Consider the following 25,604-nt stretch of genomic DNA (forward strand, 5'->3'; position numbering starts at 1 on the left):
ACATTACATAGCATGAATGCCACGCGCATTCGTTGGACCGCAGAAGATTGTCCCTCGGTACAGCCCGTACGTCACCACAACGCTCCGAAACAAGGAACAACCACAGCTCTCAGGTTGGTGAAGGTCCGTCTCTTCTCCACCTCTAGTCCTTAGCTTGAATATAACCATGTATATCATCTTTATTGGTGGCGTAGTCCGATCAATATTTTGAAAATCGCAGAATAGCCGCGGGGCGATGAAACGTACCGTTGAACTAACGTCAGGGCAAACTAGCTAACCTCTCAAAACAAAAGCTAACGCTAGCAGATGTGCTTTAAACACTAACGTTACTTAATGTGAAGCATGCTGTCACGTTCAAAAATTAATCAAAGACCGAGACCTAAACGTGGCAACTTGTTAAACTTCGGTTTATGTTTCTTACTTGTAATGGACTGTTCCTAGTCTGCCCATTGCCTTCGTTAGCTCGTCGTATTTACTGCCAGGGAAGTAACACATCTTTGTTTACTGTGCTGCAGGTTTTGAGGATTTTGTCAGGTTTCTCTGAACCTGTCAACATGGTCAACGTACACAAAGGTGTCCTTATCGAATGGTAAGGGAGACAGTAAATCTTCCCAGAGATATTTGTCTCGATCAAGTGATTCTGACCGCTGTTAGACTAAAATATATAATAATGAAATGTAGTCATGAACTGAAGTACGTTAATCCTCACATTTGTGCAGAATGTAATGATGTATAAAGCTATTTCCTTTGCTACCCTCTCCCCACTGGACCAGTGATCCTGCCATGAAGCAGTTCCTCCTCTTCCTGGATGAGAAAATGGCCTTGGGAAAGAAGTTCATCCTCAAGGACCTTGATGACACGCATGTCTTCATCCTTGCAGAGGTGGTTCAGATCCTGCAGGAGAGAGTTGGCGAGTTAATGGACCAGAATTCATTCACCGCCACACAGAAATGAGACAAAGAAGTCTTGCTACTTGGACTCGTATTTGTATTAAATGAACAATCGTTTGCAATGTTTTAACTGCAGACTGAAATGGCACAATTGATAGTTTTTTGTTACAATTATGTGAAAAAAAAGTTTACCTGTGTGATCTAAGTTGTGCTTTCTTTCAATTATGTCCATTCATAAATTTGTTTCTTAGTTTAAATTGACATTTTTACATCCGCTTTGATTTTAAATGGATTGTTCTTGAAAGCAGACGACAAAATCATTAAACCAAAGTAAAGAGCAACTTGGATTTGCCCTAATTTTTATTTTATATTCATTTTGAATCCAGCCCTCAATGTGGTAATTTTGTGTTTTGGTTTAATGTAATTCTTAAAGATCTGATATGTGATTTTAGTGTTCTTAATTTTTTGGAGCAGTGTGTGATCCCCAGGTATGAGACGTGTCAGATATTAAAACTGATGAGCACACATACTACATTTGATCTCAACTAAAAGGCCAAGAAGCAATATGTCTCTACAACAGACACCTTATAGTGAACAATATTTTCAGCAGAGAATGCAAACCGAGTTCCTTGATAAGAAATGGTTCATACCCCATCATGCAATGCTGTATTATCAAAAGTCAACCCAAAATCACCAGTGTTATCTATTTGACTATTTTTTAACAAATGAGAAATGGCTCAACTCGCCTTAAAATCAACTATGGATGTGCAGTTTGGTGGAACTTGAGCAAAGTGATGTCTTGTGGATCTTCAAATAGTTTTAAATCATTTTAATATTATTTTTCAAATAGACTTTGTTTTGCTGTAAATTAATAATTGACATTCAGAGGGTTTAAGCACTAAACTGTACCAAAAATACATACGATTGCAAACCTTTGTGACGGAAGTTACAAAATCTAATAGTTATAATAGTTAATTCTGTTTCTGGTCACTTAATGTGTTACTTCCCAATAAGCACTAAGAAAGAGAAACATTGCCTTCAGACTGTTAAGTTAAAATATATGATTGGCATTTAGTATAGCTATTTCTAATGACGAGATAGTGTAGATGAAAATGAATAAAAGACTCTTGAGAACCTTAGGTTAGCTTAATATTTAAATTTAGTTTAAGATGGAATTCATACATACCTTTAGCTAGAAGCAATTGCGTGAGGTTAAGACTAATGTAAGGAAATGCTCAACTTCAGTGACCTTAATAAATGTTACCAAGTTCACCTAGACAGTTAGCTTAATGCTATGTTAACGTTACTACAGTGACGGTATTGTTAAATTAGAGTGGTAAGTTTTCCTAAACACATAAGTTTAGCACACTGGGAGAGTAACACTCGCTGTTGGATCAATATTAGCAGAATACGACTCCTAACTGCTGTTAACTCTTTAGCTAGCATGTCAGCTAGCGTAGCAAAGCTAGCAGTTGCACACAACCTGACGGTGTCATCTTGAACATTATCAATTAATACCGGGATACTGTGTGGAATAACTATATAATCCACTGTCAAAAAAAATCTGTTTTGTAAAAGCATTAAACCTTCACCTCCTTGAAATTGTCCTCCAGACAGCGAGGGAAAGACAAGTGCATCCACTTAATGTGATTTACTTAAATGATCAGCAGGGGGTGGTATTTCCCCATGTTTACGTTTAGTTTTATAATACTGTACATTTGTATTTTATTTGATTAAGACAACAAAAATGTACTTGGCAAATCAAATCAGACGCTTTTTTGCAGCAGTGCAATCATGTTTGCCTAACTTTATCCTACAGTCATACAGTATAGCGTATTGGTTTTTGGCACTTTGTGTAATTCGTCATAATGATATTCATAATTTCACAATTTCCAAGATTCAATATTGGACATTGTGAAATTATGAATATCATTTTGTCATTGAAGCTGAATTTGAAGTCACTTTTCTCCAAAACTGTACAGTAAAATCTCAAGGCTATACACATGGACATAGTAGGCGTCAATCTAAACAAGACTGCATTGTAATTTTACTTTACAAATTTAAGGATCTGTTTTTATAGCAGTTCGAATATTGGAAATTGTGAAATTATGAATATCATTATGTAATTAAAGATGAATTTGAATTCAATTTTCTCTAAAACTGTACAGTAAAATCTCAAGGCCATACACATGGACATAGCAGAGGTCAGTCTAAACAAGGCTGTGTTATAATTTTACTTTACAAATTTTAGGATCTGTTTTTATAGCAGTTTGATTATTGGGTTTGAATGCTTTTTGTGCAATCCAAGCCACAGTATACCACCATACCGTAACACAAGAAATAGCGGTCCGTGTACGTTTTGTTCGTTTGTTTTTCCGGACCCTCACTCGGCGGATGAGGGCTTTTACTTGACCGCAGTTTTTTGGCTTGAGTGAGTCTGCCACAAGTAACGCTATAGCTGGATTTATCCATCTTACTACTAATAGCTTAATTATGTTTAATACTTAGGTTCGATGACTAATTTAATCAATTAACGTTACTTGTTTGAATAAAAATAAATAAATAGCACATGTATTTATCAAGTGGTCACTTGGATATAGACATTTTCATCGTATTTGACATAGTTAATTAATTAAGTTAATAATATTGTTATTTAGTTCGTTTGTTGGCCATTCGCGATTGTATAAGTTGTTATTATTATTTAGTTTTTCAGGTGATAAAAAAGATTTCATTCGGTTGCTTTATTCTGAAGGAATACGACCGGAAGTCTCTTCGGTATCTTGCTGTTCTTGGGTCACACGTCGGAGGCTCTAGTCATGGATGAGTATCAGACGGAAGAGGAGGTTTGTTCCATACCTCAAACAAATTATTTAAAAATTCAAAGGTTCATATATTACAACAAAACATTCTGTCTTTGAAGGGTGTCATAATAATGCTGACTTAGCTAGCGTTACTTGTTTGACGATAAATGAACATGAGAAGACGAACAGCCATGACGAGCGGCAAGCACGAACTAAACTGTTTTGTTTGTCATCAAACAGACGGCGTTCGTCGTTGACGAAGTGAGCAAAATCATTAAAGAGGTAAAGTAAAAAATATATATTTATCCACCGAGTTTAGATTGTATCGGTTCAAAGGCTAACGTTAGTTTGGTAGCTACTTCACCAACCGGTTGGTTGCTAAGGGCACTGTAACGGTTGCCAGGCACCGTCCATAACTTCACTCTCTTCTGTGCCTCACAACAGAAATATGAAAACGCCTTTCCGCTCCAGTTGTGTTCTATATTATGCAGATTGCAAGGTCGTTGATTTATAACAATAATAATAATAATAACAATAATACTCATTTATAATATATACTATTACAGTGTAATTGCAAGGCTATTACAAACATGTATGATAGTGTGTGTGTGTGTGTGTGTGTGTGTGTGTGTGTGTGTGTGTGTGTGTGTGTGCGTGTGCGTGTGCGTGTGTGTGTGTGGATCAATGAAAGGTATGCCAGTTTGTGTGTGTGTGTGTGTGTGTGTGTGTGTGTGTGTGTGTGTGTGTGTGTGTGTGCGTGTGTGTGTGTGTGTGTGGATCAATGAAAGGTATGCCAGTTTGTGTGTGTGTGTGTGTGTGTGTGTGTGTGTGTGTGTGTGTGTGTGTGTGTGTGTGTGTGTGTGTGTGTGTGTCAGTTAAAGGTATGTCAGTTTGTGTGTGGATCAGTTGAAGGTATGTCGGAGTTTGTGGATTATTAAAAGGTATGTCTGAGTGTGTGTGCGCGCGTGCGTGTGCCCGCGTGGATCAGTTGAAGACTTTGTTGAAACTGATTCTCTCGGCAGTCGGTGGAAGCAACCATAGGAGGAAATGCTTACCAGCACAACAGAGTAAACCACTGGACCACCAGTGTCGTGGAGCAGTGCCTCAGTCAACTCAGCAAACTCGGGAAGCCTTTCAAATATATAGGTGCGTGTGCTGCTGCAGTGCAACGATACTATTGTTACAGTTCTTGGGCTATGTAGTTGGTGTTAAAAGACAGTGTTTATCCACAGTAACCTGCATCATCATGCAAAAAAATGGAGCCGGTCTGCAAACAGCTAACACATGCTTCTGGGACAACTCCACTGATGGTAAACCACAATGTTCATGTAATATGTATACTCTTCTGTGTGCTCGTGAGCTTCTGGAGGGTCAGCTTTCAGAGGCTAGCGCTTTTTGTCACATACATTAAATGTGTACATGTTGAGAGGATACTGAATGTTTTGTGTATTACACCCAACAGGGAGCTGTGCGGTGAGATGGGAGAACAAGTCCATGTACTGTATCGTCAGTGTTTTTGGGCTGGCCATCTGAACCAACTAGGATGCCCCTTGCGTGTTGAAATATGTAGAATGTGTATTTTTGTAAACCAACATGTTATATTTTTGGAATAAGTGCTTACTGATTAAAACAATACTGTGCTGTAAACACATTGCTTTATTTACATGTGACAAGACAGAGTGCTACATGTACAGCTTTTATCTTATGAAGCAACAATAATTGTAGGAATTTCCAACATTCGAGGAAAGAAATTTACATTAGTGCCAAAGCATTTATCAATTTTAGACTGTAGCCCATGTAAAAGAAACATAAAGACAAGGCACCATCTTGATTTGAATACATGGAAAACATTTGTTTTGGCTGTTTTTGTCCATACCTCCAGTTTTATAAAAGGGCAGCAAATCTTACATTGCAAGCAGTATAGGGAAAGTTACAGAAGGAAGAACAATTGCTTAAAATAATATGTTCAACGCAAGGCAAATACATTTGGTCAATGGTACTGTATGTGTGGGGATAAAAAACATTTAACATAAGTCAGTCGTCCTCTACATTTAGCCGTGTAAAATCCAAGCAATTCACCAAAAGCAATCATCCAGGTAGTCAGATATTTCAGCATCAAGTCGTCACTTTTTAGCGAAATAAGTTAAATTAAAAAACTAGTGCAATTACAAAGCTGATTTCCGAGGGAAGAAGTGGTTAGAGAGAAGTGAGGTCTACTGCTGCCAGGGCTCTATATAAAAAAAGAACAAATACATGTCTGAGGAAAAAGAAAATTTATCAACAGCCCACATTGCTATGGCACTTTAAGTCACATTCGTCACTCATGCCAGTGCTGGCGAGCCCAAAATGTGGGCTTACGATTGCGGCAGCAGCATAAACCTACTCTGCTTTATAGAACCGCTATCATGCAAATCTGCTTTGGCCCAATAAATGCATTCTCATTACTCTCAGACTGTCAGAGAACAGAATGTAATGGCAGAAACGACACAATAGTGACAACAGTGGTTCAACGCAAAGCATTCAAAAATAACATTGATCTCTCACACACACACACACACACACACACACACACACACACTCACAAATCCCAAGTTAATATTTGCACTTTACCCAATCAACTGACTCAGGTTGTGAAGAAATGTTATAAAGGAAAATAGTTTGCAAACGTGTAAAAATTGTATCATTGTACATCCGTTTGTTTCTTTTGTTTCCAATGAAACGGAAAGCATAAAGAAAAGAAAAAAGATTGAGTGGCCACTTGCCCCAACTTTCAGTAGAATACAGTACATTCAGTAGACGTGGAACATTTTTAAAAATATAATTATGTACACATACAGTATATCATTTTATAATACCAATGCAACTACTCCTTATTTACACATACACATGATAGTATGTTGTATTGTATTCTCATAGTTTCCAACAGGGACACAACAAAAGGAACAAGCAATCAGAGGCCTCATCAGTCACTGTCAGTCTCATCCTGGTACTTGGCGGTTGCTTTGATAGCGCGTCCGTTTTGTAAAGGCATGTCTTCATAATCACTCCTTTACAAAAGACAAAAGAAAACATCAGCTGGTTCATGCAAGTCAACACTGAGTACTACCTCACAAACTGTGAGGATCAACAATTGAAAAGAAGAAATAAATGCTCACCCATATATTACTTCATCGTCAGAGTCATTTAGCATGGAGAAAGCAGGATTATCCTTCAACTGGGAGTCTGGGAAAATAAACAAAACCAGTTGGGTTAGTACATCATCTTCATTATCTACTGAATTGAAATTGTAGTGCATGTAATACCTACCATAAAGTGCATTTTTGGAGGGGGAATACACAAATGCCAATGTGTATAAGTAAAAGTTGAGCAGACCATAGAATGATAAAAATTCAGCTGGTATGTTTGGAGTTAAGGAGTTTCTCACACAATGTAAGACATCAACATGATATTTCACATGTTATACATGAATGAAATAATAGTCAAAATTAAATATTGTTTTAAAAAGATATAGTTTTGGTAATGAGTAGACAGTTCAGCCACAAAATTGTCTTGGAGAGCCTTGGCACCAAACCTCAAGTAGAGAATGACCATGCTGGAGGAGAAAGAGCAAGAAGATCGACAGGATGAAAGATCGTCACAAAGAGCCATATCAAACTTTAAAAGAAATCTCACAAACACATAATTACAAAGCAGGTTCTTTTTAAGTTTGGTATTTTCCTTAAATCACACCTGATAACAAGGACCACAAACGTCAGCGCTGTCAAAAACCTGAGCCGGAGATCTAGCGGTTGAAAACACAGCACATCAATGTAATCATACAAACAGCAATTGAAGCAAACACAGAGGGGTGTGGTGTGCTGCAATACCAGAGTACGGCATGTTCTTGAGTTCAGAACAAGCTCTGACGACCAGGAAAATCAGGTAGAGGATGTAGAGGGTAACTACGATCAGGAAGAAAACCTTCATGCCCTGGAGAAATAACATTGGACTTCATTAAACTGCCAGCCAAATGAAGACATATAACAAGACTGTCCAAACACTCATGTCAACTACCATTACCACAACCTGTTCCATTAAAACAGTCTCACCTGGAAGTTTGCTATGTCCACTTTATACTGATAGGTAGGGTCTTGGAGTTCATTAACCCTGCAAAGGCAATAGAGGAGAGCAGATCTTTTCAGTCCTGTTTTTATTCAGAGTTTAAATCAGGCTTTTAGCGGCCGGTGGAGTCAGACTTACGTTTGCCAAATGCCCAGTGTAACCGCCGACAGCCACAGAAGACCTACGATTATCAACTTCGGCAAGTAGAACGTCAGACATTTCCTGTCACCCTGTGGAAACATAAAAACAAATTAACTAAAAGTCATAATACGGTAAAAATGAGAGGAAACCTCTTAGGTATATGTGTATTGGACCTACCTGAACCCTGATGCCATGATAAACACAGAGCCAGAAGAGCAGCAGCGCACACAGGAACAGAGCCTGGAAGAAAGTGTCCAATGTTCCTGGAAACCAGCTGTTCACCAGGAATGACAGCGGGAAAAATGGATCTGAACAAAAGCAACAAAACACACTAAGCAACACACCTGACATTGAAGTTGTAATTTTACAAGGGACAGGGCAAATGTAACGTTGGCAGTTGACACATAAAATCACAACAGTTTGGATGAGATCAGGTTAACATTAGCTATAATGAGGAAGCCAGATTGTACAGGTTGTATTTTAGAGGTAAAATATATGAAAATACTGAAGCTCACCATTGTAAAGTAACAGCATAGGGAGCAGGATGGACATCCACTTCTGTTCAATGCCCCAATCCCTCATAGAAAACTTCCTCAGTGAGTGTGCAAACAAACACTGAGAGAGGCAGAGAAAACTGTTTCAGTAACGCATCTGTCAAACACAGATTTTTCTTCTCTTTTTTTCTTCTTTTCTATTGTTTATGGTCATGTTTTGGCTGGATTGAAATACTGGTTATGTGACATTCATGACGATTAAGAACTAAAAAAGTAATTTGTTCTCTTACCGTCACCATAAAGGTCAGCACCACAAAGACAAACCGGAACCAGATCTCCACTTGAGAGAAGCTGGGGTTGTACGTTTTCCACTGAGGAGGAATTCAAAAAATTAGAACAAGAGCAAAAGAAACAAAAATAATGGAAAAAGGTTAAAGTAAGAAGTTTATAGCAGCGTGCAGCGTTTGTCACATACCACAAACTTGACCTTGATTTCATATGTGATATTTTCAAGGCCGTTGAAGCTGACCATGACCTGGTACTGGGTGTAGTTCAGATAGCCAAGATGGAGAACAATGATCTCATCACATTTCTGGAATTAGAGAAAAGAAACACACTGTTTGCTAAGTCAACAATCCAACTGTACTGTGCATAAATAAACTGCTCTGAAGATGTTACTGTTACATGATGATCAAAACTCAATGGCTACAATGGAACTTATTTATTTAATAGAAATTACTTAAAAATCACACTGCAGTGCTGATTGCTGCTGCTTGACTAAATGATTAAGAGCAATCTAGCCTACTGTGAGAGAGGAAGGCGTTTTCTGATTGACACTTACGGCCCCGCAGTGTAGCGTCCGTGATTTCTGGTGTGCATTGTTGATGTGCATCACACTGGCGTCCTGCATTACTCCTTTTAGCTCAACATTGATCTCAAAAGGCTGCTGGAAGTCTCCCACTGACACAGACGGCAATAAAACATGTCAGTATAAACCAAAACCAAGGATGTTTCCAAAATAATAAACGAAAAAGCCATTTCTCTCATTCAAATGTCCCAAACAGTTGTTATCTGTATCCGGTAGTCTTACTATTGCTGTGTTCAACCTGCATCACGCAGGTGAGCCATAGCTGCTGGTTGTAGGTGGTGAGGGGAGGCGACACTAGATTGAAAGGCCCAGTCTGAAAATATACAATGAATTAAATCATTATAACAGATACATATCGATGAAAGTCACTGAAACGCACAATATGTTATTACAGTAAGAACGCATTTTGTTTGGATTAGAACTCAAAACCCAAAGATTTTCTCTGAAGACGAAATTATGCATTAAATTAGGAGTGGAGCGTTAAGGGTTGGAAGAGCATGATAAACAACAATGTGCTCCAAACAAAATAAAAACATTGTGATTAAAGTCAATTCAACTGTACATCTGTGTGTACAATGCATTGTAAGACAATCCTCTCTTAAACATGTAAAAATGTTCAAACCATTGTGTGCTTTGTGTGTTAGTGTGCGCTAAGTGTGCTTAATTATTGTAAAAAAGATGACATGAATCAACATAAAAAGGTGTTACAGAAGGACACACAACAAAACAAACAAAAAGCTGAATTGCCAGAAGGCAGAGCATGCTTGTCTACAGAAAGGACACAATTGTTCCTTAGCTCATGTAAAGTAACATGAAACATGTACTTGGGCATTATAGACAGCAGTATTTTGCAAATATTGCACGAGTTCATCATCATGAATGTGATGGGGTCCATTAGCTTGATATTCATATCAAACAAGACTGTGTCCTCACGATAACGTCCACCGTTCAAAACGTACCTTAACTGAGAGGTTTTTGAGAAGTAATTGATCTCCATTGTGCTCTTGCTCTGCAATAATCTTGGGACCTTCAGAAATTGAGAAGACACAATGAATACACGTTTTACAAGCTGAACCTCTGGACTATTCGGAGTAGAGGTGAAACAAACCGTTGTCATTTTGTGAGTGTTGTGTTATCAGAGGTAACACGAGGTGATGAAGTCATTGCTCACCCACACCCTCAGGGTGTTTATAGGACCCAACACCCAGAAATGTCAAATGTGTATGGGCCTTACCTGCAATCCCGATGACGATCGTGAGGCCAAAGCAGACCAGGAAGAACACGAAGACCAAGACAAAATGTCTCTTGGACAAGGTGTAGAGCCGCATGGGGGCCAGTCTGTCAGAGGGAGACATGTGTTTGAAGTCAGAATGAGCAGACACACACACACACACACACACACACACACACACACACACACACACACACACCTTTAACTGACACACATGCACACAGGCATAATTCTAACTGATCCACACACAGTCATATCTTTAACTGACACGCACAATCTCACACACACACTCTCTCTTTCACACACACACACACACACACACACACACACACGCACACACACACGCACACACACACACACACACACACGCGCACCCACGACTGTGGGTCAAGTGCGGTATGTCAACACTAGCTTGCATGCTAGTTGAAGCAGCAGGGAACAGCTACAGGGTTCTCACACAGAACCTCACACATTTAAACACCGGCGACACGTGTCGGGGGAACCCGCTGAACATGTCGTACACTTACAGCTCCATTTTTGTCGGTTCGCAGTGTCGGTTGCCGAAAAAAGAACGGAAACAAAAATATGTCCGTGAATCCACATCCGTGTATCAACATCAGCCTGCGACAACCGGAATGCAACGTCATCGAATGGGGGGGGCCGTCGTCACGTGATCCTGGGAGAGGGCTTTCCTTCCCTTTCATTAGAGACACCTGCTCGTTCGTGCAACACCACTAATTCTCCACATCTATGGTCGTTTTGAGTGTTAGACAGTGGGTTGATGTTTCATTATATTTGTGGCGACGACTTTTTATGTTTCGTTAAAAAAAGGCGTTCGGTTTAATTAAAGTCTTGAATGCAACGGGTGAACACATCCTCTTCGTTTCTTTTTATTTAAACGCCCTCTACGTGGTTTACGTGCGTTTTGCGTAACGTGACTGCGTTTTACGTCACGGTTGACTAAAAAAATGTTTTAGTGATTTCTTTTAAAATTTTAACACCATATACTATTTAAAACTTTATTCAATCAATCATTACATACAGTACAATAAGTAAAGCCACAATCCAATATACAAAACAATAGGCAACATGTATAACATTATAGGCAGAAGCATAATACTTATATAATCCTATCCTAAATTATCATCAATATAAAGAAAAAATGAATATGAATATATATATACATATATATATATATATATATATATATATATATATATATATATATATATATATATATATATATATATATATATACATACACATATTTCATTGACACTTGTAACCCTAAAAAATATTTTTTAAACAATCCTTATAAGACCAAAGATTCGTTGACCAGTCTTAGATTTACGTTGTTCCATAACTGAATATAAAGCCACAGCATACAATACACTATCAATACACTATATTGTTGAGATTTCTTGTATGAATATATATATATATATATATATATATATATATATATATATATATATATATATATATATATATATATATATATATACATTACATTACATATTTTTAATGCATACCTTTAATACTGTGATAAGATTTGGCTTGAAGTCAGTGGTGGAACTACCTAACAAATAAAATGTTTAAAGAAAGGTACTGTGAGGAACTTTACTGGTTATGAAACAGTCTCAGTTACTAATGACAATCAGCGAGGAGATTGGTTATAAATATATATATATATATATATATATATATATATATATATATATATATATATATATATATATATATATATGCCGCATGTTGCACGAGAGGTCCAGGTTAAACAACCTGGAGGTTCAGCAGTACACACACCTGAGCCCGAAGCTGCAGAGAGATCTCTCGTGGCGATGCCACCAAACTTAGCACTGTGTTGTTGTTTTTCATTTGAAAACAATATAATCAGTTGAGATATATATATATATATATATATATATATATATATATATATATATATATATATATATATATATATAAATATATATATATATATATATATATATATATTTATATATATTTATATATATATATATATATATATATATATATATATATATATATATATATATATATAAAAGATATATATAAGATATCTACATATTAGATATTTACAAAAAGTTGTGCTATTGACTGAATTCTCTGCATGGACTGTCAGATGTAAAGCTAGAGGTGCTCAATGAATTAGTGAGTTATAATAAAGGATTGTTCAACGATATAGATCAACTTTTTTCTTGAACTAATGAATAATAATAACAATATTAAATGCATCTAAAAATGTATGACCTTTTAGTCACATTACCGGATATTGATTTAGAAAGAAAGGACAAAAAAATACGCCCAACCTCCTTCTACACGGTAGCTTGGACAGAACAGAGCTCTGTCCAAACTCAACTGAATTGGATGCTGAGTATACTCGTGTTGAGGTTGCGCAGCCGCCTCACTGAGCCATACAGCCCTCGCAACTGCTGACCCTACATGACACGCTGCTACCTCATGAGTAATCCAACTAATTATTGTGCCTTCCGGACTGCGAATCCGGGACTCACTCGATGCAAGGTGAATATCCTACTTAGTCATTACACCAAACCGTTAGACAATAATGTACATGCAAGTGTTCTATTTATCTTAGTTCTAATGGCTTTGTTGTGTGTTAGTTGCTTGAGTAACGCACTAAACGAAGCCTCCATTCATTCTCTATGGCGGTGCTGAAATACCCGGATGTAATATATCTTTGGCCGCAGGAGGCGCAGTGGAGCCGTTTTGAGTTTCGCGTGAACGTGCAATCACGTGCACGTGTCCGGTAGTTTATAGTCATGTCCGTTATCTGCTCCACATGTTTGTGACAGAAAAAGTTACTACTGAGGGACTAGTCAGTTATCAGATTAATTATACAATTATTATTATTGTTATTATTATTATTATTATTATTGTTATTATTATTATTATTATAAATTAAACTTATCAAACATAATAAAACAAGTATGAGTAATTATACTTAACGTTTGTTTTAATGCTAAACTTTAATAATTTACTTGATTCATGTATTTTAATGCAGGACTTATACTTATTAAAGAGTATTTACACCATGTGGTGGTATTAATATTATGTGTTTACGGAAGTACAAGATCTGTATACTTTCTCCACCACTGTTAAAGAGAACACCAGAATGTGATAACGTTGTGTATTACATAGTATAATCATAAGCCATGTCTGTTTGGGATGTCACCTTCAACGCAGAGCTCCACACTTTGTTCCCAACAAGCAACACATTTAAAACCTGTTTGACAAGGTTTCCCTCCTCGTTTCCTCCTTATCTATTTGATATTCTCAGAGGTTTTACGGTAGTTCACAGGGTCTCCCAGCAGGGGGCAATAAAATACCAAAAACTGGCGGTAGGGTGTTTGACTCTGAATTGTCTTTGACGATGATTTGAAGATCCGTCTATAAACTGATCCTTGACTGTTTCTACGGTTGTCTTATCAATGCGGGGTGGGACAAACAAATGGACATACATCTATTAATTAACTATACAACAGTTACACAGTCTAACTTACTTCCTCATATTAGACATTTCACAATGAGACCAAAAGGAAAACTACATCTTTACCTTAAGGACTGAATGGAAAGGTGGACTGATAAGTTTAGCACACTACAGCTCATTAATAGGGCATTTATTATTAAATAAAAAGGGGGGGGGGGGGGCACTTTTAACCAAATTGGTTAAAAGGTTTTTTAACATGTGTATATGTGTGTGTGTGTGTGTGTGTGTGTGTGTGTGTGTGTGTCTATATATATATATATATATATATATATATATATATATATATATATATACATACACACACACACACACACACACACGAGAAATCTCGACGAATGTGTTTATCTACCTTTCTGAAACAATACGCCAACAACTGTTTTGTCTTCAAGGTGCAGATTGTAGCGCATAACACCAAAATAACATTGAAACGCAGTGCGCCTGTGTTGGTAGATAAACTAGAGACCCACCTGTAAAAGCGATCATCGCGGTAAGGTGTCAGGTCCTCCTTCAGCTCATTGTAGGCCTCCTGTATCTTCCTACAGAAGTATTTCAGCTCGGTGTACACAGGGTTTTCCAAGCCGGACGAGTAGTCGGTGTCCATTATTACACCGAGCCGTCTGGCGGCTGAAAAATGGCGATGGGGGAAACAAACCCGCTGCCTATAGAGAGCAGCACAATGATCAGTCTGTGTTGTCACGTCGTTTCATTGAAATTGCAGCCGAAGCTGTTTTGTTTGTGCTGGTTCAAAGAAAGGAAGAAAGAAAGAAAAAAAAGCTGTAGAAAAAAAAAAAAACGAAGAGGGGGCGGAAGCACGTAGAAAACACACGAGAGGGAGTCACGTGATCAGAGTTCAGCACCACGGACAGAGAAAGAGTGCTGTCTCTAATGACAGCAGGGATGTGGTCAGTGTCATGGGCGGGGGTCTTTCATTCAACCCTTCGATAACTACCTTTAAATATTCAAAATGTTATCACATATACAGCATTTTCTTTACACGGAATCTCAAATTAGAGTCTAGTTGGGGTGTGGAGAATCCCTCATTGAGCAGCTCTTATACCAGATTATTTCTTTTGTAATTCTAAATCTGTGTCTTTGTTTCTCATCAATATGAGCAATGTGAAGTCAAATTCGTGGTACACATAACTGTTTCAGGGTGCTGATATTGTGCATGCTCATCCACTGGCCTGATTTACTGGGACACTTGGTATTGAACTGGGCCATTGTTAGTACTGCTACACATAGTTTACTGGCTGTATCTTAACATGCAAGAGCACTGCTTTAAAAAATCTGGATTTTGAACTTTTCGCCAGTCAAGTGTCTTTTATCTTTCTTTTTTTTTGAACTTGTGTTTCCTATCAAAGAGCACCTCCATTGCCCTCGTTTGATCTTCCGAGCACTTCAGACCTTTTCTTTTTTTGAAGGCATAATGTTTGCTGTTTGAGACAATAGAGCCACCTTGTGTAAACTCTAGTCCTGTCCAACAGCGGGCTGGATTTGAACAATGTCATCTTTCAATCCGACAATAATGGATCTATTTAGAAAACAAGACAGCAGTTTTCGGAAAACAATGACATTTTATTCAAAAGATGCGTGACATATACAATTATAAAATAATTTACATGGCATGCCTTACTATCCATTCACTATAAACGTTCAGTCACCAAATCAGACTCTTTTCAAGTGTTTTTGTCATTTAAGTCTACATCTACAAATACAAAGCACATACCTTTTCTAAAGAAAAGCCAAATCCTACATTATCTACAACAGGCCATCTCATAAAATCAGTTTGAAGTGAATCCTTAACTTAAGTCCATAGGCAATTCCTAACATGAACTCAGTGGCTTACACTTGTGAACTTGTGTACGTGTGTGTGTGTATGTGTAAGAAGCCATGACCACACACATTTAAAGATAATATATTTAACACTGATGGGATTGGTAGACTGCACAGTTGAATACAGACACACCTTGACTTGACAGTTACACTCTACATAACTAGTCTACCAACTACACTAAACCGGGCACTTACTCATTCACATCTTTTCCATCCAATGCAAACTTCACAAAACACAGAAATTTGCCCGTTCCATCCCCCCCCCCCCCCCCCCCCCCGACCCAACCCCATCGTCCCATCTCACAATTTGGGCTACACAAATTTTTATCAACACAAAGAAATGTTCAGAAAACTCCACAATATACAGTATATATAGATACTATATCTCCTTCAGGAAATAATCTCATAAATAAAATGTACAGACCAGCAACTGAGATGCTGAACTAAAAAGAATGGTATCAAACTGTGGTCAAAATTGATGACAAAGGATATTTTTCCCCAAAAAGAAAATATTGCACAACTAACACAAAAAAATGGATTTTTTTTTTAATGACATGCTCATGTTCTTTTCCTTTTTTCTTAGGATCATAAGAGATTTTTTGAAATTCTTTTTTCAATCCGCATCTCTATATTGCCCCGCTGACAGACATGCATCTGGTTGCGACACAGAAAGACCACAAAAAAAAAAAAGTTTAATAATCTCATCAATTCTGTGACCAAAGTAGAGCTGGTCAAAAGTGATGGCTTTTCTTGATATCAAGAATTACGTTACACTTCCCTCTAGGCCCGTTTGTTTTAACTATAAATTTTTAGCAAATGCATATTTTGGCACAAAAGGTTGGAGCTGACCCTAGCCACGCCGGCCTAATATTACTGCCCTTTTTTAGATGTTTTTTGCCATCATCTAATACAGATAAAACCTACTTGTATATATTTGCAATGTGCCTAATGATTTACTCTTGTCTGTGGTCCTATCAGCTGGCTTGGCTCTGTGTCTTTAGTTCAACACAAATACAAGCCTGAAAAAAATCACAATTATAAAAAATAAAAAAAAAACAGCTTTTCAGATTTCAGTGTCAGCTTTCTAAATGAACAGATTTCAATAGCTTCATCCCTCATTGGAGTTCTGATTCCCAAGATTCAGCGACAATGATTTCAGCTCAACTGTTAACTAGTTTTTTGTGGTTGTAGCTGTTGAGTTAAACAGTTCTACAGCATCACTCCACACCTAAAATTACACTTAAAACACAGTGAAAACAGGTGTAAACAGACATCTGTCAAAGTCACCCAAGTCTCTTTACAACATTTACATATGACTGATATGTATTTACATGACTTCTGAAAAGAGTATGAAATGGCATAGGTGAAATATACAAAAATATTTCCTGTACCTTGCTTACATGTTTAGTGTTGTCTTAAAGAGCAGGGACAGCGCCCCCCCACCCCAACTACACACTCACTTCACAGAAGTGACAGCAGGTGACAAATCCCTTCATGCCAGAGGTTAAGTTGTTCAATCCAGGCCTTGGCGACTTCTTTTGCGCCTGTGTCACTGTATGTAGATATTTCACCGAGTGCAGGACATATCAGTCAAAGCTATTCAGTACACCCCTTTCACCTAAATTACCCCAGACTACACAGCAATATTCAAATTCAGCCACCAGTTCTCCCAAATAAAGCAGGTAAGTTGAAAACCCATGTTGACTTCGTGTGAAGATTGTATATCACAAACAATGACAATAATGTTAAAATTAATATCTGAATAGATAAGGAACAAAATGTACATATAAATTAATCCATGTAGCAGAGTAACACTTATTCTTCCTTCAAAGTCCCAGGAAAATATATGGTAAAGACTGTAACTTATCTATATTTACTACTTGACCTCCCCACGTTTTTAACAGTGACACCTTTTACTACAGTGAAATGTGTGACCTCTTAGTAGTGCTCCTAAATGATGCATATATCTAAGCCTCAATTCCAACCAAGATGGATTGAGATCGTAACAAAAGGAATGACAGAGAGCATAAAACAAAAAGACCCTCCTACTCGCCACGATGTTTAGTAATTTAATAAAATCCTAAAAGCAAAAGCAGTACAATAAAGTGGTAACTGTTTCACTGAAGTTTGTACAGCAATGGATTTCAGTGCCCAGTAGTACCTGTGCGCTCTAGAAAAAACACAACGGTGATCTCCAGAGGGGGGTTTTCAAGTATTACTGCCGCTTCTTTTGAAAACTGCACCTTCACAATTCTTCTCTCAGTTAACCGATCGGTTATCATGTCAATAAGCTTCTTCTAGCTAAAGCAGCATTTATTTGCATGATGATTACCAAAGCTCAGCTCTTTGGCCCCACATGCATTGCAAGGTGCCACTGACTGCCAAACGGAGCAAATCTGAGGGGCATCCTTGCCGAATGCAGCCAATGCTTATTGCACCAACTCTAGTGGCAGCATTGTGTAGTGCAGCAGGATTGTATCTCTATGACCAGGGATGATTTAAGTCTCCTCTCCAAAATCAAAGTTTGTTAATCTCAAATGAAACAACTGTGTCCCTTCAACAGATTGCATTTAAATCCCAGATATAACTCAGGGTAAACAGGGAGGGGACATCTCATTTGAGGCGTTGAGTAACATTGGCTAAAGCCACTGCAAATGCCTGCACAGCAGAGAAGGGATACTGAAAGTCCAGGATGTAGGCATTGCCATCAATCCTGCCGAACTGCATCACCTGTGTAAAAAAACAAACAAGTGAATACAGAGCGTAGAAGCTACTTTCATCAACATCATATCCGTGTGCTCACAGTATTTCACTTGAATGCTTGTATTGGTCATTTCAGTATACAGAAAACATGCAGTTGATGATATTCCTTGAACAAGAGCACTCTTACCTGTCTGCCCTCCAGTTCGATTTGAAAGTTTTTGGCAGACTCCTGTGTGACGCGCCCACCAAAGTCCAGCTGGTAGACCTGCGTGGCTTCATTCCACAGTGGCTGCTTGTTGGCCATGACGTACACAAAGCCCTGGCTGCCCAGCCCTCGGTCCTCTTTCTCGTTGGCCTTTCGACACTTGATCTCGTCCAGTTCACTGGCAGCCCTCAAGTTCCTCTTACTCTTCCAGCCCTTCTTACCACTCTGGCACTGATTGAGCAGCTCATCTCCACTGATGAACAGCTCTGGCTCACTTTCTGAACTGTCTTGGAACTCGCTATTGGCAGTAGCCTTATTCAGCTTCTTGGTCTTCAACTGCTGCTCTTTCTGTCCCTTAATCTTTTTCTTGTCTCTTCCTCCCAGCCGCGGACTAGAGATGAGCGAGTTAAAATCACCTAAAGCTCGACCCTCCTTTTTCAACTTGCTTCCTTCAGCCAAAGGTGGCACGTTAGCCTCCTCAGCACGCCCATCAACCCGCTTGCGGTTCTTCTTGCTGAACTTTTCAGACCGCTGTGCGACAGGGCTCTCAGTCAAGGACAGCACCTCCTGAAAACCTTCCCCAGCCTCTGCCATGGCCTCTTGTAAACCTCCATGGCTCTGGAGCTCTGCTGGTGGTGGAGGTGGGGGTGGTGGAGCAGGAGGTGGCGAAATAACCTTTTTGTCTACTGCCATGTGTGAGGCTTTGGGTGGTAGTGGCACTGCAGGACTAGGCATAGGCGGGCAAGAATTATACGTACCCCAAGGAGTGTGAAGGGAAATAGGGGGAATGGGGAGTCCGGAACAAGCACTTCCTCCTGGATACATGGGTGGGAGTGGACAACAGGCTAGAGTTGCAAGGTTTGCAGCGTAACCAGGAGGTAATACAAGGGTTGCATCCTGTTGTGGGAAGGGTACAGGTGCCACCATCTCTTTTGGGGAGGAGCAGGGGCGTGGTGAGCCTGGCATGGTCTGTAGCTGGGCTCCAGAATAAGCAGTTGCTGGAGGGTACTGGAGAGAGATTTGGTAGCCTGCAGCTGCTGCGGCAGCTTGAAATGATGCAGCACTTGGGCTTGTGGGGGACTTTGGAGAAAGGACAAAAGGCAACCTGGACACATCCAAGTGCTGAGCTGGGCTAAGAATAAGTGGGGGTGGTTTGTGAGGTCCGGGAGGTCCATTGGGATTCAGCGCTGCTGTCCGTTCCTGAGGAACCCACACCTCCTCAGTGGCAGCTGGGTCCCACTGATAGGGAGGTGGGCGTTTGACAACCAGCCCTGGTGCATCATTTCCCCCTAGCGCCAGATTCCTCAGTGACTGATTCAGGGTTTCATCCTCACTAAATGCTGAATTAACATAATCAGCCCTGTCTCTGTTACTTCCTCCTCCTGCTGAAGAACCAGATCCTTCGAGAGCACTCAGCAGGCTGTAAGATGACTGGGAGGCCAGAGGAGTACCACTGTTGGAGTGAACAATAACTGTGCTGTGTGGTGCCCCATTACCTGGAGGGAAATCCTGTCTGATAATAGTTCCTCCTGCTATTCCGTTAGTGCTCCCTGCGGCAGTGCTTCCAATACTAGATCCACTGCTACACTGACTGCAGGTGTATAAGGCCGTTGGCACCCTCTGCTGGAACGAGGCTGCTAGTGCACTGTTATTTTTAGCCTTAGGAGGCAATGGTCTGGGCGGCGGCTCCAGCATCTGGGAAACTTTGAGAGCGGCCTCTCGGCTGTTCCTCCTGAGAGTGGCATGGATCAGAGTGCTGTCAAGCCTCTGTCCAGGGTTCCTGCCGACAGCACTGTTCTGATTGGCTGGGTCAGGGTAGGGGGGCGGGTCTCCACTGGGTATGGAATAACGAGGTGCAGTGAGTCTGTTGAGTGTTGCAGAAGTGTAGGGCAGCTGGATCTTCTTGTCAGCTGAAGAGGAGGATGATGAGGACGAAGTGACCCTGAGAGTGGCGGAGCTGCCAGGTCCCTGGAGTGTGTAGACATTCTGATTGCAGACAAGGCGCGTTCGAGGACGACATACTTCCTCCACATTCCCACTGCTGTCAAATGTTGTTATCCTCTCATATCCCAGTGGTGTGGGGTACTGCGCTTGTTGCTGACCTGAAGGATAAAGTGTTAACTCTCCCTTCTTCAGACAAAGGTCGCCAGGGGGAGGAGTACCACTGGCGCTCCCTAATGTTCCAGATGCAGGATTGGAGGCTACAGCAGAGGCTGAGGCAGCGGCTGCAGCTGCAGCAGCCACAGCAGCAGCCACTGTCCCAGGGTAAGGGGGTGGAGGGTTCATCTTGCTGAGCTCTAGAGGGGCACTAAACACCACTGTATCACCCTCAGCCAGCTGTGGAGTTGACCGAGTGGTTTTGATTTTCAATAGGTGCTCATGTTCACCCCCCACTGCTCTCTCAACCACCAATTCCGCAGGTGGATGAGGGATTTGTATCTGGAGTGCCCCCTGCTGGAGCTGGTGCAGCACTGCACCCGCCGGCTGTCCTGACGACAGAGCAGGAACAGGGATTTGAATCTGAAATTGCTGCTGCTGAAATTGATGGTGGTGCTGTTGCAGCTGATGCTGCTGTGTTTGCTGTTGATGTATTTGTTGCTGCAGTTGCTGCTGAATTTGTTGATGTTGCTGTTGTAGTTGTTGCTGTTGTTGTATGTGCTGCTGGAGCTGATGTTGATGCTGCTGCTGCATGTGCTGAAGCTGCTGCTGAATGTGCTGTTGCTGAAGCTGCTGCTGCTGCTGTAAGTGTTGATGCTGGAGTATCTGCTGCTGCTGCTGTTGGAGTTGTTGCTGTTGAAGCTGATGGTGCTGGTGCTGAATTTGTTGTTGGTGTTGTAGTTGGTGTTGGTGCTGCTGTTGTTGTGGTTGGTGGTGGTGCTGCTGTTGTTGTTGTTGTTGTTGTTGTTGTTGCTGTTGTTGTTGTTGTTGTTGCTGCTGCTGTTGTTGTTGGTGCTGTTGTTGTTGTTGTTGTTGTTGTTGGTGCTGCTGCTGCTGTTGTTGTTGTTGTTGGTGTTGCTGCTGTTGATGGTGGCTTGGTTGTTGGTGCTGTTGTTGTTGTGAAGGATGATGGGAAGGTGGAGGGCCCACCATTAGGCGATTCATTTCTAGTCCCCCAAAGATGACCTGACCAGGACTCGAGTACCTGGTGGGAACTGTGTACTGGGCTGTGAGGATGGTGTCCTGGCTTTGGTCTGACCCACCAGCAGTGGCTCCAGCAGGGGTTGCTGTGGGACTCGTTAGGACATCCAGCTGAACATTTTGATTGGCTAAGAGTGACTGGACCAGACCAATGTTTTGAGCGGGAGACATGGCCTGGGCGGGACTATGGATGGGGGCAATAGGTATGTTGACAGTGCAGGGCGGGTTGTCATTGGTGCTACCAGCAGGGCCTGTGACGGGCAGGTCGTCTTCATCCTCACTGAAGACATTGGGGCTGAAGACTGGCAGATTGATGTAGTCCATGGAGATTTTACGCACCTCTGGCAGGTAGATGGTCATCTGCCTGGGCTGCAGATGAAGGAGGCTCGTCTTATAGATGACTGAGGGGAGAGAGAGTCAGAGTATGAATGATACAAATAAAGGAAACTGAGAAATGTGACGATATTATGACTGATGATATTGGTTACCTGCACCAAGATTAGTTGGCAAGAATGTGGAGAGTCCTACTATCTTGAACTTTGTTCCCCAAATATTGGATGTGACCTGAGCAAGGTAATTTTGCTGCAAGACAGGAACAAAGATAAATCGTAGTATATTTCTATGAAAACATTAAAAAACTAATCTACAAAATAAATATATTTCTAATAGTGACATGTGTGAGCTTATCATCAAACAAAACACTACCCCCATGCCTGGACACATAAACAACCTAGTCAATCCATAGCTGATCGACCTCAGAGGCTTCCCAACAAACCAAGTGTGTTTGATGTTGTTGTTGTTGTTATTATTATCAAGCACCTTAGACTTAGGAGAACATCTGCTCAAATATTACCTGAGTGATGTCATCTAGAGGAAATTCCCGCCGTGTTAGACTGGGTGACCCAATGGAAGGTTTCCGTATAGGTAACCGTGGTGACCTGGATATCTCTTGTGTAGTGCGGGATAGTTTGGGCGATTTTCTGGGATCAATGTTGATCCTGTTGGTAAAGGGACAAACTAAGTCTCTACAGAGAAGGTAGCAAATACAAAAAGAAGGTTTAGGCATGCAGTGAACCAATAAACAAGTGTAGAACAGTCCATTACACAGGTATGTTTGGGTTAATAATATAGGAATGAAGGTTGAGAGTTAAAAAAAAAAGAAGAAACTTCTGTGAAGCCACATTAACACAAAATTCAGGAGTAAATTCAGGTATTACAATGTATTTAGCAGAAATATAAATCAAAGTGAACACACTTTTTTTTTTAAAGGTTAATTGTTATGTTTTCCTGCTATTGGAAGATAGAGCAACAGCAATCTAAGACATCTGTATGCATCCTTTGCTTCTCTGTTGTTACAGAAGCATCTAAACAGCCACTGAATAATTGTGTATCATGTGGTAAACGAAATGTTTCCAAAAAATTTAAATAAAAATACTAAAATAATTTCTTGATTCAAACATTGACTTGATTCATGAAGTATTGTGTGGAGCAAACTCTTTCCCATAGACAACCTACTGCTATGGTTCACATAAATAAAGGCAATAAAGTTAAAGATGGCATGCTACAGTACACACAGGTCAGGTGTCTGGTTACCTGGGCAGTTTGGGGGATTTGCTACCCCTGGATATCTTTGGAGATTTCTTGCCAACCCAGTCGTCACTCAACTCAATGTCACTGGAGTCTGAGCAGTTACAGCTGTCAATCATGGCCGATATCAGACTGTTGCCGTACATCTCATCTGAGGAGACAAAACAAGACGGTGGGAAGGAATGGAGTCAGTTTTGAAGACAAAGATTGTAAATGTGTAGATCTAAAGACAAAGTTTTCTAGTGGCGTTTATTTGTTCTCTCATTTACAACAACACAGCAAACTTATGTTACCGTGATGCAAAAAAAAAGTAATTAAATTGCTTTTTGAAAGGGTATCATCCCGTGAACTAAAAAGACAAGTGTACAAATGAGATGATCTGAAAAATGAATTAAAATGACTAATATTACAATAAAGTTGACAATGCAGGAAATCTATTTTTACAACTTTGAGGCAGTTATCGTCATATTGATTACAAAACATGATGGCAGCAGCAATGTTCAACTATTCTACAGATAAACATTGAGACCTATTCAGTCCAAAACCTATTTTCAGTAGTCTCAATTCTTCTCTTTCTCCTCATTCATGTAGAGTCTGATCCACTGCTGCTCCAGTTTAGGTCAAGCTAATTTATTTGATGGGCATTAAAGTGTGAATGGGCTGGAACCATTTCATGGCTGGCTTCATTTATCACTGTGTGGGCAGGGTGCAGGTTGATTTATGAGAAACCCAGGGGCCATCAGAGCTCCCATTAAGCAGCTTTTAATTAACATGGGCCCGGTCTGCCCTATGTGACTAAAACACACTCACTCTCTTCATGCCAACTTAAGAAACTCAAATAGCTGGAAAAGTACTGGAGCAGGAAAACGTGTCCGTGAGGAATACATTGAGGCGTTCTTTTTAAATCCTTACAAACAGAAAAACATATACTGTGTGTATGTTATGATTGAAACACATACTCATAATTGGAAGAAAAAAGAAAAAAAAGAAAATTGTACCTTGAACATCTTCCAAATCCAAGTCAGTTTTACACAGGGCAGTAATAGCATGAGAGCAACAGATTCTAAAATACTTTATGCAAGTTCAACTATTTAAATGGAAATAAATTATAAATAGGAAAACATATTGGACTACAAACTACTGTTATTGCTGCTAAGTCAACACATGTATGCATGATTTATACTTCCCTCTTTTGTGTATTTTATTTGGGGAAGTAACCTCCTTAAATGTCAGCTAATTACCTTGATACAAAATATATTTATCTTAATTAATACATCAACTCCTGGACTTTAATCAATCAATTAAGTGACAGGAAGATTTCTGCTCATGTTGAAAACTTTTTGCAAGTTCAAAACATGTCCTGAATATCTGTGTTCTTTAAGAAGTTGGAATATTTTGATAATAAATTCATAATATTTTAAGAAAAAAAAAACAACCTGACCTGTAAGCTGATGGTTAAAGCAAAACAAATAATAGATACATTTGTGAAAATGTGCATTTGAATGAATAAACTTGTATTTAAAAACAATTCCAAAGATTTTACTTCCAGGGCCCCGAAATGTTTTCTGAACGGCCCCAATGAGAAAATATAGTTTAAATAGTACACACTAATTAAGTAACATGTTGTTTATTTTTGTTAAACGTTGCCAAAATGGAGGAACCTCAGATCTACCTGTTTTCCCATCTGTCTTGGGGTCCATAATGACAAACTCTGGGCGCAGTTTACTTATTCGACGGCCTTTGAGGATAGGCACCAAACCTCCTAGGTACTCCAGATAAAGCGTGTAGCATGGTCCCCCGACCTCAGGGTTGTCTTCCGTACGCTTCATGGTACAATGCAGGCGCTCGTTTCCAGCTGTTGGGTAGCTCACAAAATCACGCATGTTGTTGGGATCTGGGATGGGGGGCTGAAAGAGAAAACATGGGTTTGCAGTTTAGTTCATGCGAGCACAACAATTTGAGTTCAACTGTACTGCTATACAAGTTTGTTATGCTTAGCTACACCTTTCCTTCTTTTTTTTGAGATTTGTCTAATTTCAGAATGCTTTGGGAGCAATGCTGTGCATAAAGTAAACTTCCA

General features: G+C 39.8%; 4 protein-coding genes and 1 pseudogene across 10 annotated transcripts in view; 2 read left to right on the forward strand and 3 right to left on the reverse strand.

The window, feature by feature from the left end:
* Positions 1–37: 37 nt before the first annotated feature.
* Positions 38–1,231, forward strand: gtf2h5 (general transcription factor IIH, polypeptide 5). Of its 2 annotated transcripts, none has more exons than XM_068577304.1 (3): positions 38–113; positions 516–589; positions 774–1,231. In XM_068577304.1, the coding sequence occupies exons 2-3, from the start codon at positions 555–557 to the stop codon at positions 952–954; spliced, it is 216 nt and encodes a 71-aa protein (XP_068433405.1). In that variant the 5' UTR covers positions 38–113; positions 516–554; the 3' UTR covers positions 955–1,231. The 2 variants fall into 2 exon arrangements, with proteins under 2 accessions (XP_068433405.1, XP_068433406.1); XM_068577305.1 differs by having other exon boundaries at positions 97–123.
* A 108-nt stretch (positions 1,232–1,339) lies between these two features.
* On the reverse strand, positions 1,340–1,455 carry LOC137786117 (U2 spliceosomal RNA; annotated as a pseudogene).
* Positions 1,456–3,608: 2,153 nt separating this feature from the next.
* Positions 3,609–5,338, forward strand: dynlt1b (dynein light chain Tctex-type 1b). The gene is made up of 5 exons (XM_068577097.1): positions 3,609–3,733; positions 3,932–3,973; positions 4,714–4,837; positions 4,924–5,001; positions 5,154–5,338. Exons 1-5 carry the CDS (start codon positions 3,707–3,709, stop codon positions 5,222–5,224), a joined length of 342 nt encoding a protein of 113 aa, XP_068433198.1. The 5' UTR covers positions 3,609–3,706; the 3' UTR covers positions 5,225–5,338.
* tmem181 (transmembrane protein 181) lies at positions 5,330–14,868 on the reverse strand. 2 transcript variants are annotated; one of them, XM_068577095.1, is made up of 17 exons: positions 14,526–14,868; positions 10,530–10,633; positions 10,255–10,322; positions 9,518–9,608; positions 9,269–9,387; positions 8,903–9,019; positions 8,718–8,798; positions 8,449–8,548; positions 8,111–8,241; positions 7,931–8,022; positions 7,780–7,837; positions 7,558–7,660; positions 7,421–7,472; positions 7,201–7,283; positions 6,998–7,087; positions 6,847–6,913; positions 5,330–6,738 (listed from the first exon to the last, which is right to left on the reverse strand). In XM_068577095.1, the coding sequence occupies exons 1-17, from the start codon at positions 14,657–14,659 to the stop codon at positions 6,654–6,656; spliced, it is 1,575 nt and encodes a 524-aa protein (XP_068433196.1). In that variant the 5' UTR covers positions 14,660–14,868; the 3' UTR covers positions 5,330–6,653. The 2 variants fall into 2 exon arrangements, with proteins under 2 accessions (XP_068433196.1, XP_068433197.1); XM_068577096.1 differs by lacking the exon at positions 14,526–14,868 and adding an exon at positions 11,054–11,607.
* A 3,076-nt stretch (positions 14,869–17,944) lies between these two features.
* The window catches only part of tulp4a (TUB like protein 4a), a 29,167-nt gene continuing 21,507 nt past the window's right edge, over positions 17,945–25,604 (reverse strand). For 4 of the 5 annotated variants that reach the window (XM_068576467.1, XM_068576468.1, XM_068576469.1 and 1 more), the window contains exons 9-14: positions 25,197–25,431; positions 23,531–23,675; positions 22,791–22,962; positions 22,426–22,519; positions 18,782–22,338; positions 17,945–18,621 (exon numbers count right to left, since the gene is read on the reverse strand). In XM_068576467.1, the coding sequence (XP_068432568.1) occupies positions 18,505–18,621; positions 18,782–22,338; positions 22,426–22,519; positions 22,791–22,962; positions 23,531–23,675; positions 25,197–25,431 (4,320 nt within the window). In that variant the 3' untranslated portion in view covers positions 17,945–18,504. The remainder of the gene's footprint in view (positions 18,622–18,781; positions 22,339–22,425; positions 22,520–22,790; positions 22,963–23,530; positions 23,676–25,196; positions 25,432–25,604) is intronic. The other variant, XM_068576471.1, reaches the window with a different exon arrangement.

This window comes from Clinocottus analis, unplaced genomic scaffold (genome assembly GCF_023055335.1).
Source record: "Clinocottus analis isolate CAN_PGR_092001 unplaced genomic scaffold, fCliAna1.0.p SCAF_15, whole genome shotgun sequence".
Classification (NCBI taxonomy): Eukaryota; Metazoa; Chordata; class Actinopteri; order Perciformes; family Cottidae; genus Clinocottus; species Clinocottus analis.

Excerpts from the sequence above, each read along its gene's own strand:
- gtf2h5 (XM_068577304.1), top strand. The coding sequence starts at position 555 with ATGGTCAACGTACACAAAGGTGTCCTTATCGAATG. Across the intron at positions 590-773 it reads AAAGGTGTCCTTATCGAATG|TGATCCTGCCATGAAGCAGT; the intron begins GTAAGGGAGACA and ends CCACTGGACCAG.
- dynlt1b (XM_068577097.1), top strand. The coding sequence starts at position 3,707 with ATGGATGAGTATCAGACGGAAGAGGAG. Across the intron at positions 3,734-3,931 it reads AGTATCAGACGGAAGAGGAG|ACGGCGTTCGTCGTTGACGA; the intron begins GTTTGTTCCATA and ends GTCATCAAACAG. Across the intron at positions 5,002-5,153 it reads CTGGGACAACTCCACTGATG|GGAGCTGTGCGGTGAGATGG; the intron begins GTAAACCACAAT and ends TACACCCAACAG.
- tmem181 (XM_068577095.1), bottom strand. The coding sequence starts at position 14,659 with ATGGACACCGACTACTCGTCCGGCTTGGAAAACCCTGTGTACACCGAG. Across the intron at positions 7,838-7,930 it reads ACACTGGGCATTTGGCAAAC|GGTTAATGAACTCCAAGACC; the intron begins GTAAGTCTGACT and ends TTGCCTTTGCAG. Across the intron at positions 7,284-7,420 it reads TTTGTGGTCCTTGTTATCAG|CATGGTCATTCTCTACTTGA; the intron begins GTGTGATTTAAG and ends TTTCTCCTCCAG.